At 37.8% G+C, this 15119-nt stretch overlaps 1 protein-coding gene across 1 annotated transcript in view; it reads right to left on the bottom strand.

The window, feature by feature from the left end:
* The window catches only part of TTC26 (tetratricopeptide repeat domain 26), a 48225-nt gene that overhangs the window by 25236 nt on the left and 7870 nt on the right, over window positions 1-15119 (bottom strand). Inside the window, exons 4-8 of the mRNA XM_010003915.1 lie at window positions 8359-8408; window positions 6799-6944; window positions 5433-5604; window positions 4947-5021; window positions 2879-2981 (exon numbers count right to left, since the gene is read on the bottom strand). Coding sequence (XP_010002217.1) covers window positions 2879-2981; window positions 4947-5021; window positions 5433-5604; window positions 6799-6944; window positions 8359-8408 — 546 coding nt within the window. The remainder of the gene's footprint in view (window positions 1-2878; window positions 2982-4946; window positions 5022-5432; window positions 5605-6798; window positions 6945-8358; window positions 8409-15119) is intronic.

Genomic DNA, 15119 nt, shown 5'->3' on the forward strand with positions numbered 1-15119 from the left:
CCTTATCAAACAAAACATTTTTTTTTCTAGTACATACCACCCATACACAGTGGGGATAGTTCAACAATCATGTAGTAAGCCAGCACAAGGTATTAGATTAGGCAAAAGTTTTGTTGCCTTTTTTTTTAAAAAAAAACAAAACACATTAATAGCCTTTTTGTTACTTTTGGTTAGCTCAGCTCACCACCACCAAGACAAAAATGACAACAGCCCTTATTTTCATCAGTGTAGACCATCAACATGGAAATATGCTCTTCAGGCTCCAAAGAAGCCTCTAGCAAATCTCACTGGAGCAGATTACGACTGGATACGTGGCCCAAACCCTGCTAAAAGCCACGACCTTAAAGAGTTGAAAAAAGTGGGACGCATATTTGTGCTTCACTCACTCCAGTTCACAGCATGCCCTAGCACAAGCCTCCTTTTATTGGAGAAGTTAAAAGTTTTGAAGATACAGCTGTAGTCATTAGAAGTAATGATTTCTCACATTCTTAACTGATGCTGCTACACTAGCAAGACTTTAAAATGGAAACTTAGCCTAACCAGGAAAGAGGTTTTAATCTTAATTTCCTTTGGCCTCCTTTGTCAGTATGCAAGTTATTTGTATACCACAGTGAAAAACAGAACCTAACTAATGAAAATTGCTGCAAGGTTGACAGTAAATGAGGCTGATTTTTAACTGGTGCAGAAGATGTACTTTGCTTCTTTGTAAGCAGAACTTAATTTGGAACATATATTAATATTATTGGGCAAAATAATTGGTATTAATGCCAATATTACATATAGTGATACTGGCAACAGTAATACCAGACAGAAACGTGTCTGAGAACAGAAGGCATAGATTTAGCAATGCCAAAATGTACTGACTAACCAATGGATAAGAGTACAGTGGTGGATGCTGTATACTGTCACTTAGGCAAGGTATTTCACATGGTGTCCTATATCTTTGTCATAGCCAAATTTGAGAGGCAGGACTAAGTAAGATGATAAGGAGATAAAAAACTTGTTAAAGTATCAAAGAGAAGGCCTATGAATATGATCAGAGGGCTGGAGCACCTCTGCTATGAAGACAGGCTGAGGGATTTGGGGCTGTTCAGCCTGGAGAAGAGAAGGCCCTGGGGAGATCTTATAGCAGCCTTCCAGTACCTGAAGGGGGACTGCAGGAAAGCCAGGGAGGGGCTTTTCACCAGAGAGGGCAATGACAAGACAAGGAGTAATAGCTTTAAACTGAAAGAGGGTAGATTTATATTAGACATCAGGAGTAAATTCTTCACTATGAGGGTAGTAAAGTCCTGGAATAGGTTGCTCAGGGAGGTTGTGGAAGCCCCCTCAGTGGAGGGGGGAGGTTGGAACCTGAAGATTTTTAAGGTCCCTTCCAACCTTAACCATTCTATGATGCTATGGTGACCAGCTGTACAAAATGCAGCTGGGGGCTCTATGCTACTCAAATCCCCCAGGACTGATACTATTGAATGTCTTACAATAGTGACACAGGCTAGAGAGTACTCTTAGCAAGTTTGCAAATGGTAACAGAGTGGGAAAAAAGCTCCCAGCAACTGTGAAGCAGATCAACAGGCTGAAAAAAATAAGCTGAGAAAAATCTCATTGAAGTTCAGTGAAGGCAAAATGCAAGTCCTGCATCTTGCTTGGTTTGAAACAATCCTAAGCAGTAAGACAGGACTTGGGGGCTGACTGACTAAAAGGCAACCTGGGGACCCTAAAAGACAGTGCACCCTTGCAGCAAAGGAAGCCAAGTACACACTGGATCCAGTTAGCAAGAACGTAGCCATCAGGACAAGGAAAGGGATTCTTCTCTCTTTGTCACTGGCGAGATTGTACCTGGAGTACTGTGTCTGATTTTGGGATCCCCCAGTCAAGACAGATGTTGAACTACTGGAGTGAGCCCAGCCAAGGGCATCAGGTAGGGAGGTGAGAAGAGACTGGAAACTGCATTTGCTTAGCTTTCAGAGGAGAAGGCTCAAGGGAGGTCTTAACACTGTCTATAACTAACTAATGGGAGGATACAGAGAAGATGCAGACAGATTCCACAGGGTAAGATGAAATGCAGCAGACAAAAGGTGGAACAGAGGAAGTTCTGACTACATGCTTGTCTGGCTAAGGCAGTATCAAGTAAAACAAAACAGGGATAGAATGGACTTATTTTGAGAAGACTGATGCTTGCACATAAGCAAAGTCAGATTAAATACTTTTTTTTTTTTTTTTTTTTTTTACACAATATCAGCCACAATAAAAATTAACATAACCACTAACAGTCATCAGTAGTGGGACATTCTAAAATTTGTCATAGTCTGAGCTGAACTGAAATCATGAGGCAGTGACTCGATTGCACAGACAAAAGAAGCAGTCCTGGATACAACTGAGCACCAAAGAGAGCATATGCCAACTACAAAGATTAAATCTCACTAACCTTGTTTATTACAAATCACAAATATATTACTCAGAATTAGTACATGAAACTCCTAGTCAATTGCACTGTAAGAAGCTCACAGAGCTTCTACGATGTATTATGCTTACTTATGCTCAGATTTTCTGATGAACTTATTGAGATGCATCTACACATATTCAAGCAAAGGAGAGGTCCTCTCACCATAAGCATATAAACACCATCAAAGCCATTTCCTGCAACCCACAGAACCTCTAATACTCTACACTAAAGCAGATGTATTTGACTACACACAATTAAAGCCCTTCTCTGCAAGCCATGGGAACTCTTACATTACTGTTTGCCAAAGGAACAGAAAATGAAGTAAATTACATTTTACTTAATAGAAAACAAGCACTTTGTAGAATAGTCAGTTGAGATCAGATGAATGGATGTCACCCCTGAAGCCATGGAAGAGCCAGAGGAAGGTGTATTTACCTTGCCGGAGATAGTAAATCACAAGATTCAGTCTTGCCTCAGGAATAACATCAACCAGAGGAGGCAAAACCTGCAAAGCCCCTTCTCCTCCTCGGAACACCACCTGCCGAGAAAAGCAGCATATTAGTAACTGTGTATTAAGATCTTGTCTATGATCTCTTAATTCAAGGAAATTAATCCTTAAATTCCTATATTAATAGTAGGTCAATGGTACCGGTATTAGCATAATCCCTGCTTTAACAGAACTACAGAATTACATGTGACAATCTTTATTCTGAAGAATATAAAATATTTACTCCATCAGTAAAGATTACCTTATTTCAGCTTTTAGCAGCTCAAAAGTGATACATTATATATCAAAGATTTTAAATAGTGATATGATCTGAGACAAGAGTGAGGGGAACACATCCAGAATCACAATTTGCTTATGATGTATTAATATGAAAAAATTAAGCTAACAACTCTACATTTGTTTAGAATGCCTCAAGATCCTAAAATGATAAGAAGCAGTTGACTCTTCACACTTCAGTTTCACATGACAGTTCCTCCAACAAAATTTTAACACACTTACTGAATAAACCACTGACAAAAAGGCCAACAGTCAAAATAAACCATGTTAACTTACAGAAGTCCAGTCTGAAAGTAGTTTTAATTCTTGGGGGAAGGAAAGCATTAGCTTGTTGTGACTGCTCTTCAAAAAGGACAAAACAAGCAACTGACCATCTTTAAGTAAGAGCAATTTACTGTTACTGGTTGTTGGCAAAGTATTAATATCATTTGGGGAAAATTAACAGGTGATTAGTGACTCTTTTACTGCAGAACACATTATTTTTGCTTCTGTCAGCATCTTTTTCCCTATGAAAGCCTTGTTAAGTACTTTTTGGATTACGATTTTCCTGAGTTATCTTAATTCCTCTCACACTGTTGTTGTATTAAAGAAGTGTTCAGGGTCATGTTTTCTGACTTGTTTCTACAGTGTAGTTATTGACTAGTGTCCTGGTTTGAGCCAGGACAAAGCCAATTTTCTTTAAACTGATGTTTTTTTCCTTCAGTGAAGTCTCTCTTAAGCAACACCCTTGCCGAAACTAACAGCAAGTTTTCCAGCCAAGGGACTGTTAATGCCCAAATGTTTATAGTTACTGCTGAGAAGGACACTTTGCTCCACTTGTGGAATCTGCTAAAGAAGCAGAAGACTTGTATCTACAACCCTCCTATAGGGAGGAGCAAACTAGACAGATGGCAAAATTGGCCAAACAAATTATTCCATCCCATATATACGTAACTCTCAGTATAAATTCAGGGATCACAGAAGGGACTTTCCCTTCTTCTTCCTTCTCTTCTCTGCATGGCTGGTGTCCAGGGAGGACTCTGTCTATCCATTTCCTTTTATCCCTCGGCCCTTGCACTCCTGACCTCTGTATCTCTGCTCCCAGCTCCTGTTTGCTCTGCCACTATATCCAGAGGTGGTCTGGGACCTTCTCTGGACTCTCCACAATTCAGGGTAAATGCTGTGGGAGTTGCTGGGGGCAGGGAGAGGCAACAGGGGTTTTGTATATACGAATGTGTGTAGGAATATATTTGTACATATTTTCTTTTATTTTCTTCTAGTATTTTATTGAAGTTGTCTAGTTTAGTTTTCAATCCAGAAGCCTCTCTCCTTAATCTCTCTCTCCTTTCCCTATCAGGGTGAGAGGGGATAGAGAGCACTGTTGTCATTTGTTTAACTGCCAGTCCCGAGTTAAACTATGACAGCTAGGTTCCACAAAATACCTTGCAAAGGTATTCTTCCAGGACATCAATTATTTTCAAATGCCTTCGAGTGTAAAAGGAACAGTGTTATTATTTTCTTGACACAGTCTCAAACTAACAGGGAAAAAAAACCCAGAAAAAAAAAAATACTCTTGCTGACACGTTGATTATACAGGTAGGATTTCTGGAATGAAACTTATATTGGCAACAGAGATTCAATTTAGTCTGCAATTCCCAAAATATTCATTTTTATGAATCATCAAGAAAAGCTCTACAAATGAGTGCAGTTCACATTAAATCAAATAAATACATTACTTACCAGATTGTGCTTTATGAGCTCCTTGCCAAACTCAAAAGATGGTGAGGCACTGTCTGTCAGGTTCTTGAGCTCTGCCTGGAATTACGTATGTTCCAAAATTTTAACAGGAAAACAAAAAAGCACAAAAGCATAAACAGAGCTTCATATGAGTCCCAAAGCTGACAGAAAGATATCTCCAGCAGTGCCAGGTCACTGGAAGATTTTTTGCCTTCCCACTTCTATGTGATGATTTTTAGCAATTGGATAATGCATTTAGACACAAGGACAAAAATGGACTGGGAAAACTCTAAGACCACTGTGCACACATATGGACAGATGGCTTAATACCAAGGAAACCGAAATAGGTGACGTTCCTCAGAGAAGGATACAATGATAAGATAAAGGTCATTATCAACATTATTGATTAAGACAGATAATAAGGAAAAGAAATCTGTATGGAATGTTGAACTAAAACAAAGGTGAACCAAAGGACTATCCAATAGATACCTCAGCAGCTTTCCCATTGTAAAGCCGGAAATAGTTACAAGCCTTAAGGTTAAGAGCAATAGTGCTGTCAGGAACTTGCTGAAGATAAATAGCCAGAACTTCCTGTGATACATCATAGTAATCCAGTTTGTAATAGCAGAGAGCCACATATACATTCAGAGCCAGGTATTCCCTGCAGGAAAGAGGATTAAAGAGAACATTTAAAGTTCACCAGATAGTTATACTAGAGAACATTAAAACCAGTGATAAAGCTCTCAAATGTCTATACACCTTTTGCAAGCAAATAAAAACTAGAGTTTTTGAAAAATGCATGTTAGGTATCTTTAGAACTCTGGTTTGTTAGGTAAGATTGCATAGATCCACATTCACAGTATTTTTTTTTCAATGGCAGCGTCTGCAGCTTTAAAGGATTACCAACAAAATTATTGGTTTGAAAGTCTGGGAAATAGTGGCAACTTCACACTAAGGAAATGCACAGACCACAAGCTCATGTCCTGTATATTTTTACTTGGACTGGCAGAATAGGATTTTCTATGCAATATGTGCAAAGACATTTAATATGTACATAAAACTGAGAAAATATTTTAATGGATCTTACTATTTTATATCAAGTAAAACTACTTTCAAAAAATCCTTGCCATTACAAGATATCAAACGGGAAGAACTAAACACAGAAATAAGACAGGCATTTGTGGTAACCAGAAGTAAAAGGATAATTATATAAGTTATCTCCCTTATAAGGAAAGGCTGAGAGAGCTGGGACTCCAGCCTGGAAAAGAGAAGGCTGAGGGGAGACCCTATTAATGCCTACAAGTATCTAAAGGGTGGGTACAAGGAGGATGGAGCCAGAGTCTTCTCAGTAGTTCCCAGTGACAGGATGAGTGTCATAGCAGGATAAATAGAAGTGGAAAGAATTTCAGACTTAACGGAATGTAAGGAACTCTACCTGAAAACTGAGAACTGAATACTCCTTAGATAAGAGGTGAAGGGTAAGTCAGTAATCACAAGTAAGGGTTAAGATAATTGCCATGAGAGGGGAAAAAAAAGACCAAGTAGGTACATAACCATATATAATTTCCGAAGAAATAAGTAATAAAAAAAATATTTTAAAAGTTCTCAGAATGAGTAACATTAAAATTTCACTAAAAGAATGCAACAAAGAACAGACTTCTTTTTAAACATGCATTTGTCAATAATGATTTGCAACAAAGAAAATTTAGGGGGCTGCAAGTTGCGCATGTTGTGGTGGAAAAGGGACATAGCAACTAGGGAAAATTCCTACTTTCAGAACCCAGGTAGCTAAATGGAATTCAAACACCAACAGTATCAGAGATGCTGCAGTAAGGCTTAGAGTGGGTATGCCCACCGATTTGCAAGAAGAATGCGCTTGTAGATATCAATAGCTTCTTGGTAGTGGGTCCGCATGTAGTGGATAGATGCCAAGCTAAGCTGATCTTCCGTAATGTCTTGCAGATTCTGGTGAGAGCTCATCAGTTTCTTCTCATCATTGAACTAAAAAAGAGTGTGACACATTCTCAGAACAGATTGATAAGAAAAAAAAACAACCAAACCTAAATTAATTAGCTTGATTAGGTTTGTCCTTTCTGGGAAACATAATTCATATTAAACATCTGGAAAAACTCTATTACTTTAAAAATTAATTTGACCAGTGGAGAAAACTAAATATTAAAGAGGCAGACCAGTTGAAACTAGATAAACCTGAGGCTAAAACTACATACATATTTTCCTTTAAGATGTGATTTAGGCATAATTATGTGTCAAGTGTGTTGATGGATTAGAAGAGAAGAACTGAATTAATTACTTCACAAACAGAACTTTGCAACACAAGATATGATGGTGCTTGTTTGAGCCAGTAGAAATGTTGTTGTTTGTAGATCCAAATTTTATTTCTCATGGATAGCAGAAAAATGCAAGGCTTGCCAACACAACAGCATGGATTTTCACAAGCCCTCTTTACACCACTAACATTTCCCTTAAAACTCCAGTTTCTTAACAAAATGGTTTGCTTTTAAAAGCATAACACACACACAAGGATAAAAACAAGGAACAGAGTTAAACACACCTATTATATTTGTATTACTATACTAAAGTTGAGGCTATTCACCTAATTAGTCTGCTCAAATCACTTATTCCAGTGCTTTCCTTTGCTGGTTCTGCTGATTCAACAATAATTGTGACTTTTTCTTATATACAAATTCTATCTCCGAATTTTTTTATTTATCTGCTTGATTTTTGTTAAATCCTTTTCCTCCCTCTTTGAGCTAGTCACAACATGATACTCCAATACAAAAGCAAGAGAAGCTGCTTAGCAGAACAGCAGTGGGCTTCATCATTTTGTAAACCCCAACATTTCCAAAGACTACATGAACTAGGAATTATTCAACTCCTCTTTATCAAATTTAAAGAGACACAGCTATGTGTGATAAGCGCAATAAGCATTACATTTTTATTAAAGTAAAAATAAATTTCATGCTATAAACAGTATTACTTCTTGGATACTGAATTACTTAGGAGGATCAGAACTAGTATATAGACCATTTTGTTCAAATTGCTAAGACAGCTGCAATTTAGAAAAACTTAGTACACTTCAAAGAAAATGAAAAATAGTGACTTATAAGCTTTTTATTCAAATCCTAGGTTCCTTGTGATCAAAAATACCATCACGTAAGTTGTAATAAGTTGGTAAGACTTTCTTTAGATTCATGCTGAGGGCATCTATTCTGAGGTCATATTTTCACACTTACTTTCTCCTCCACATTTGAATACAGTAGAGTGGTTCTGGAAAATGTTTGTTCTCACACCATCACAGACATTTTAACTATTGTGCCAGGTTGCCAGCCTGAATTACGCATTACCCAAATGAAAAGAAAACAAACATAGCACAAGTGAAGAAAAGACATCATACCTTATGTGCCAGGTGAAAGAGCAAACGGTTCTGGAGACGACTCCTGGGTGCTGTTAGGAAAATTCAGTAAGTATTGCTGCAAAGAACTCCTCATGCTGCCTCTTCTTACTTTTAACTCCCCCTCTCAATAGACATACATGCACCCATATTATTTCATTAACTAGACCAAGTGCAGTTCTTTGCAGGTCATGCCCCAGGGCAAGTTCTACCAGTTTTAGAGTAGTTGAAAGGGCTTCCTCCTTCCTGTCTTCATTCCCTGCCCATTTCTTTTGCCATCCCTGTTGAAAATAACGTTTGATTGGCCTCTGCTTTCCAATGAGACTTTAAACTTTTACGAATTGCACTACCATTTGCATGCACAGCCTTCTGGATAGTTCTCTGTTTTTGCACAAGTGACACACAGCACAGCATCTTTTACAAAATATACAGCACCAATAAACCCATAACCCATAACACCAATAAACCCATAACAAATAAACCAATAACCCATAACCCATAGCATCTAGTACTGGCTGGTTCTACAATATGTCATATTTGAAGTAAACTGTGATTCATAATTCCAGGAATCTTGTCAACTTCCAGTGTATTGCAAAACTCATTGCTGCTACCATTCTGTTACGTGTGCACATTGTATTATACATAGATTCAATATTTTTTCTGTCCTTAGGAACAAATAATGTATGAAAGAATCCTGCAGCCAGAGCAGATAAGATTCAAACTAAGATACAGCAAGAGATTTAAGGGAGACATCTCCTTTCTAGAGCCACCAAAGTTCATGAAATGTCTTGATCTAGCAGGATTAGAAATTCCATTTAACTCACTCCATATGACACATTGTTAACTGTAGAGCTTTAAGTCACTAGAGAGAGCCTTGTGCTTCTCTGAGAGCGACAAAGGTCCTTATCCAACAGAGCTATTAATTTCTTTTGCAAGCAGTCTTCCAAAAAGCCTTCCCTTGTTTCCTGTATTTTCTTTAGCTTACTCAGTTAATGAGCACTCTCATTCTTGCTCAGACCAACCAGCTGGCAACCTATGTTCCACAGAAAGGATGTACACAGAATCTTTACAAAAAGCAGAATTACTTACTGTGTATATGAGGCCACAGAAGTGCAGAGTTAGCAAAGCAATGGCTTGTAACACAAGGCTATTATTCTTCTGACATCCTAAATGATGAAAGAGGGCTCAAACCACCAAAACCTCTTCCTCCCCCTTTCAAGATGGAATTTTCTAGTAATAAGTATTCTTTTTTAAAAAAAACGTTTTAGGGATATGTTTCCAGACTTCTTATTCTTTTCCCACATAGTAAAACTTTGTAATACAGTGAATAATGCCAAAACCCAGGTCATTCTGATCAGGTTAGCAGTGTGAGGCTGTCCATCTACTTCAGTTAGGCAGAGTGGTTATTTCTGCCCTTTTCTCCTTCCTAAGCTGTGTTATTTAACCATTTCCTAGAAAAAAAGGACAGTGAATTGTATCTTTAAAGAACTGCTAGGACAGAGATGTCCCAAAAGGCAAAGACAGTATGAGAGAGTTCTCAGAAAACCGCAACGCTTTGAGAGGTACTGCTAACAGAGAATCAAGTTGTTAAAAAGCTAAATGGTCTTCAATCTATGATATATGTGGGAATTCTCATCAACCTAATTATTAAAGAGTGGAAAGCTTTTCTGATCTACACTCAATATTGCTTAAACAGCAGTAGTGGTATAACTGGCACAACAGTACATTCTTCATCCATTGTGTTAGAAAGTTAGAGTGCTTTAATGTGAATGCATGGTTTTCAAAATGTTGTCAGCAATGACAGTGTGGTATATCTACATGTGCCCCAGCATTAACTGATAGGTTTTAATATAAAGGTTTAGATGTGTTACACATGGACCCCACATGTGCTTTTGTGCAAAATTTAAACCAACCACAACTACCCTTCACAATTCAAAACATTTGGTCATCAAAGACTCCAAAAATACAAGCAGGACAGATTGTGGGATTTACTTTGAAAATAACATCTTGTATAATCACAGTGCTATGGGGAAAGGCATCAATGCTTCTTTTTTAGTAGGCTTTTTTTTTTTTTTTTTTTAAGTGGGCCTTAGCATTAATTTCACTGTGAAAATTGTGACGTGCAAGCAATACTCCCTCAAGAATCTAAACCAAGGAATTATTTTTTCACTTGGTCAGCCAATGACTGCAGTGCTGCCCTCGCAAACCTGGCATCTGATCTGACATCAGAATTATTATTTACTTCTTGGCAAAAGCCGCATGGTTAGTCCACATCATTTTACACCTAAAAACAACCAAAAGATGAAACCTGAGTTCTGGTGATGTGCAAGAATATATGGAGGGAGAAAAAATGCCCTGCTTCATAAGATATCATATTATACTATCCGTTTGATATTCTTTAAAATAAGACACTGTCCATACAGTAAGCAGAACCATGGAAACATTCAATATCAGCAGCTGCTTTTCTCCCAGTGCCAGATACATTTTTGAGGAAAAAAAGAAAACCATGAGTAAGTCAAATTAGTTTCCAGAAATAATTTGGTTATAAATATTGGATAAAGCTGTTGTCAATCACTGGTCTAGGAAGTGACAAAACTGCCTCATCAGAGATAGTGATTATTAAGGGACATTAGGCTCTTTCTTTTACTACTCTCTGCTGCTACCAAATTTCATTGTCACTGATCTTTGAAAGCTACAAGGAAGCATGATCTTTCCCTGCCCTACTTTTTAATGATGATGACTGTACTTTTTTTTAAGTCAGTAAGCAATCTAGGGATCACAGCAAACATTATGACTATGACAATACTGCACGGTAACAAACTAGACCCCAGGTCTAGTACTGCCCTTCTGCTGAAGATACCACTGAGGTAGCTGGATAGGATACATCTCTTTCCAGCTAGGAAACAAACTGATATTCTTATGCTAGAATTTTGGTCACGATCACTACTGATGTTCCAGGCACTAAAGTCACAGTTGACATTGATCTCAAAAGTGTTCTGTGTATTTTCCTGTGCTGACACTGAAGAGGCACCTGGCAAAGTATTTGCTAAAGTATAATAAACAGCTACAACAAGAGTGAAGATATCTTCACTAAACATGAAACAAAAAGTTAAGGTCACTAAAAATGGCAGCTCAGACTCTTGGTGAGTTCCATATAGCTGCACAGGCAGGAAGATGATGATGAAATACAGTGATGGACAATCTGTCATTTGTGCCCTCTCCTAAGAGTGCCAGGCAATGATTTTCATGCATCCAGCATTAACAAATCCCATCTAGCAAACATAATGCATATACTACAGCAGCACTTCCACATTAACAGCCGTAGAACATACATCTTATACATAGGCAGGAGCTGGTAGGAATGGCACTGTGCTGAGAAGACTTTGGCCAGATAGTGCAGAAGACAGGGCCAGAGAAAATCTTATTTTCCTGTCTCTGAGAAACAATGCCCTGCTCACCTGAGGACAGGAAGCAAATTGTGCCCTGTGCCTCAGCACCACAGTCTCACTGGTGGAGGAAAAATGCAAGGGTATGGGAAAAATACCGGGAAAAAACATGGTCCAACAGCGAGGTTCGCATTTTGACACACCTGAATAGCTCAACTGTTCAGAATTTTCTTGAATGAAATTTACAGAGGACATTCACCGAATTTTTCCCATTCCCAAAATACTTACAAGACCAGTTCATCTATCTATATACATACCTACAATGCATACACATTTCACATCAGTCATGCCTAGGCACAGTAAGCTAAAGATCACTGAAGCAAAAAAACTATCAATTACTCCTGTTGTGTTCTCACTATACTTTAAAAAGCAAAACAAGAAAACAAGGCTAGTAGCTTTTAAAGTTGAAATATGTATACATTGATATTTTCACTTGTGCACTTTGAAAGTTTTGTATGTCAAACTCTCCTGGTTCAAAACCATGGCTAAAATGCAATTAAAATGAACAACCGTTCTCAAGAAATACAGTGCAAGCGAAAAGCAGTTTATTTTACATGTAGGTGAACATGCAGCCTAAAGAAAAAGAAAATGCAACAATTTTTCCATGTCCACTTTTAACTGCACCATTCACTGGTGACAACTACCAAGACACCTGGCAAACATTAGTACACACATAAGCAAAACTGGTTTGGAAAACGTCATTGTTCTTACTCGACCCATATCTGTTCTGCTTTTGTACAGTATTGCTCCTTCCAGCATAGGCTGTGAAATGAGAAGTATCTCTGGTGAGTTAAACCACATGCAGATCTGAGACTTGCAGTTGTGAAAAGTAAAGTAATTCCAAAGCTCTGCCCAGCAAAGATTATGAAAGAGAAAAAAAAAATACAAAAAATTTAAATTGCTGGTTCAGAAATCCAACCCTGTCTGTGCAGTCTGTGCATAAATCTTAAATATAACTGAAAAATTCCACTTATCCTAAAAAGACAGTTTTTGGTAACAGATGTAACTGCAACTCCATTTATGTGCACATTTTGTGGCTCAAAATAACACTGTTAGTTTTTCTGTTTTCCTTAATGCAGTGCTAGCCAATGGCTTCTGGAAGCACTATGTAGGCTTCTAAATATTAGGCTCAGTTGCCAGGATCTCTGTGCAAGTGTGCCAGGATGAGTTTCTAGTTCTTGTCCTTTGCAAGGCAGAGCAACTAGGAATGCAATATAAGATTATTTGTTTTTATAATTAAAAAATAGTAATTTATTACTTATTAAACCAAGAAGACTTTCAGCCTCGTTCTCCCAAGACTAGATGGGCTGGCACACAGCATGGAAAACATGTTCAGCCAATGTATGAGAGCACAGACAAAAAAGGAGTAAACAAAGCATTACTTGGCAGCTTCACGATGGGATGACTATGAAAATAACAGTTGCTGTCTTGAAGTAACTCTACCTTCACCTCAGATCCAGGAACATTAGTAACTATAATGTAAGGGGACAGAATGAAAATAGGCGAAGACAGAATATCCAAAAGGAATTTGAAAGAGAGCCTAGAGGAGATAAAGTACAACTGTAATGAAAACCTTCAAAGAAGGATTTTCCTTTATTGCCTTTTTGGTCTACTTCTTAGGTCATATTTGCAGTAATTCTGGTTTATATGACTTTTGATATGCAGATTTCCTGAGAGAATGTACCATGAAGTTTTAATTAAGTAATGACAAGATAAAAGAACACTTCACATCTATTATAAACATGAAATCTTGCTCCACAAGATATTGTAGACTATATATCTTGTATGAAATGCAATAATTACCTCATAGCTTTTAATGCTAAGTTCCCAATTTTTAAGTTTCCTGCATATTTTTCCTCAGACAGTTAACAATAATTTTTTAAGCAAGGGCAACAAGACAAGTAGGAATTTCGATTTGATTTCTAGATATTCATGTTTGTGTGGAAAATCTATTCCAGAAGACTATCTGACATTTGTGTTTCCTTTCGCACAGAGATTCTACCACTGTAGAAATTTAGAATTAGAGCTACAAAGAAATTATTTCTCCTTCATTTGTTTTAGCACCTTGCTTCTTTCAGAGGTTTAGCATAACTGTGAAAATTAAAAAGCAGTATGCAAAAATTCAGGCAAAATAATCCTAAAATAGCAACGGTAAGCAGCCCAACACTAACACTATAATATCTGCATAATTTTTTCAGTAATATTCAAAGCAGTACTGGATAAATGGTGTTCTAGAGACTGAACCTGTTTTGTCTGTATCAATCAAATATTTTGCTCTTCAGGATCTCTGCAAAACCATGGAAGAGATCACAAGATGTTATAGCTTCAGCTCTCAATAATATACTGCAAACAGCAATTGCTGACACAATCCTAAGATGTGAAAAAAATCTGAAAGAGGATGTCTCTTAAGTGAAAATAAAATGCTTCAACCTCAGTGTAAGAAAGACTGAAGTGATGGGAGTGGAAAGGGGAATATACAAAACTTGGAAGCCTTCAACGGAGAGAGGACAAGTGTTACAAATCCTTAATTGTGACTGACTCCCACCAAACTTAAGTCGCCAGAAATCCTCAGTGTTACAGTACTTACAAGAAAGGTTTAACACCTCATGATAGGAAGTGCCATGCTGTCCTTCCTAAACAATTACACCAGATCAGGAGCTGATATTACCAGCATGAGCACTTACTTATTCTCTTTTTCCTCCCTCATCTACACTTCCTACATCTCATACTCCTTTCTTAATATTCCTGCCCTTTCTTCCAGCATCTGGGTATCACTAACCACACCCCCTACCCTGCTGCTCTATGACCTCATATGGAGGGGCACTGAAAAATTAACCTTCTCTCACTTCCAGCTCACAGTTAATAAAGCTGCATGCCCAGCTGTATCTCTGTCATCTCTAGAATGGATTACTGTAATTTACATGATGTGACGCTGATGAGAGTGACTGCAACTGGTACAGGATGCAGCTGCTTGCTTCCTCCACTATTTATGTCAAAGTGACACCTCGGGCTCTATTGCCTAGTTGCCCAAGTCCTAGATTGTCATGTCCAAAGCTCAAATTTGTGGTATGTTAAAGCTCAAATTATTTTCTGTGAATAGCTGAAATTTACTCAACTCTGGAAAAATACAGATCACAAAGCTCTGCATGACATCTTTTACCGTTGGAAACAAAACATTTCCTCTTATGGGATTCAAGATCAGCATGATCTTTCAGAGGACTTTAAAGAGACAATCTAATTATTTCTAAAAAATACTACAAAACTGTCCTTTTTGGAGGCAATCCTCCACAGTAACAGAAAGCAAACAATTATCTTTCC

The sequence above is a fragment of the Chaetura pelagica genome, unplaced genomic scaffold (assembly GCF_000747805.2).
Source record: "Chaetura pelagica isolate M959 unplaced genomic scaffold, ChaPel_1.0 scaffold281, whole genome shotgun sequence".
In the NCBI taxonomy this organism is placed as follows: Eukaryota; Metazoa; Chordata; class Aves; order Apodiformes; family Apodidae; genus Chaetura; species Chaetura pelagica.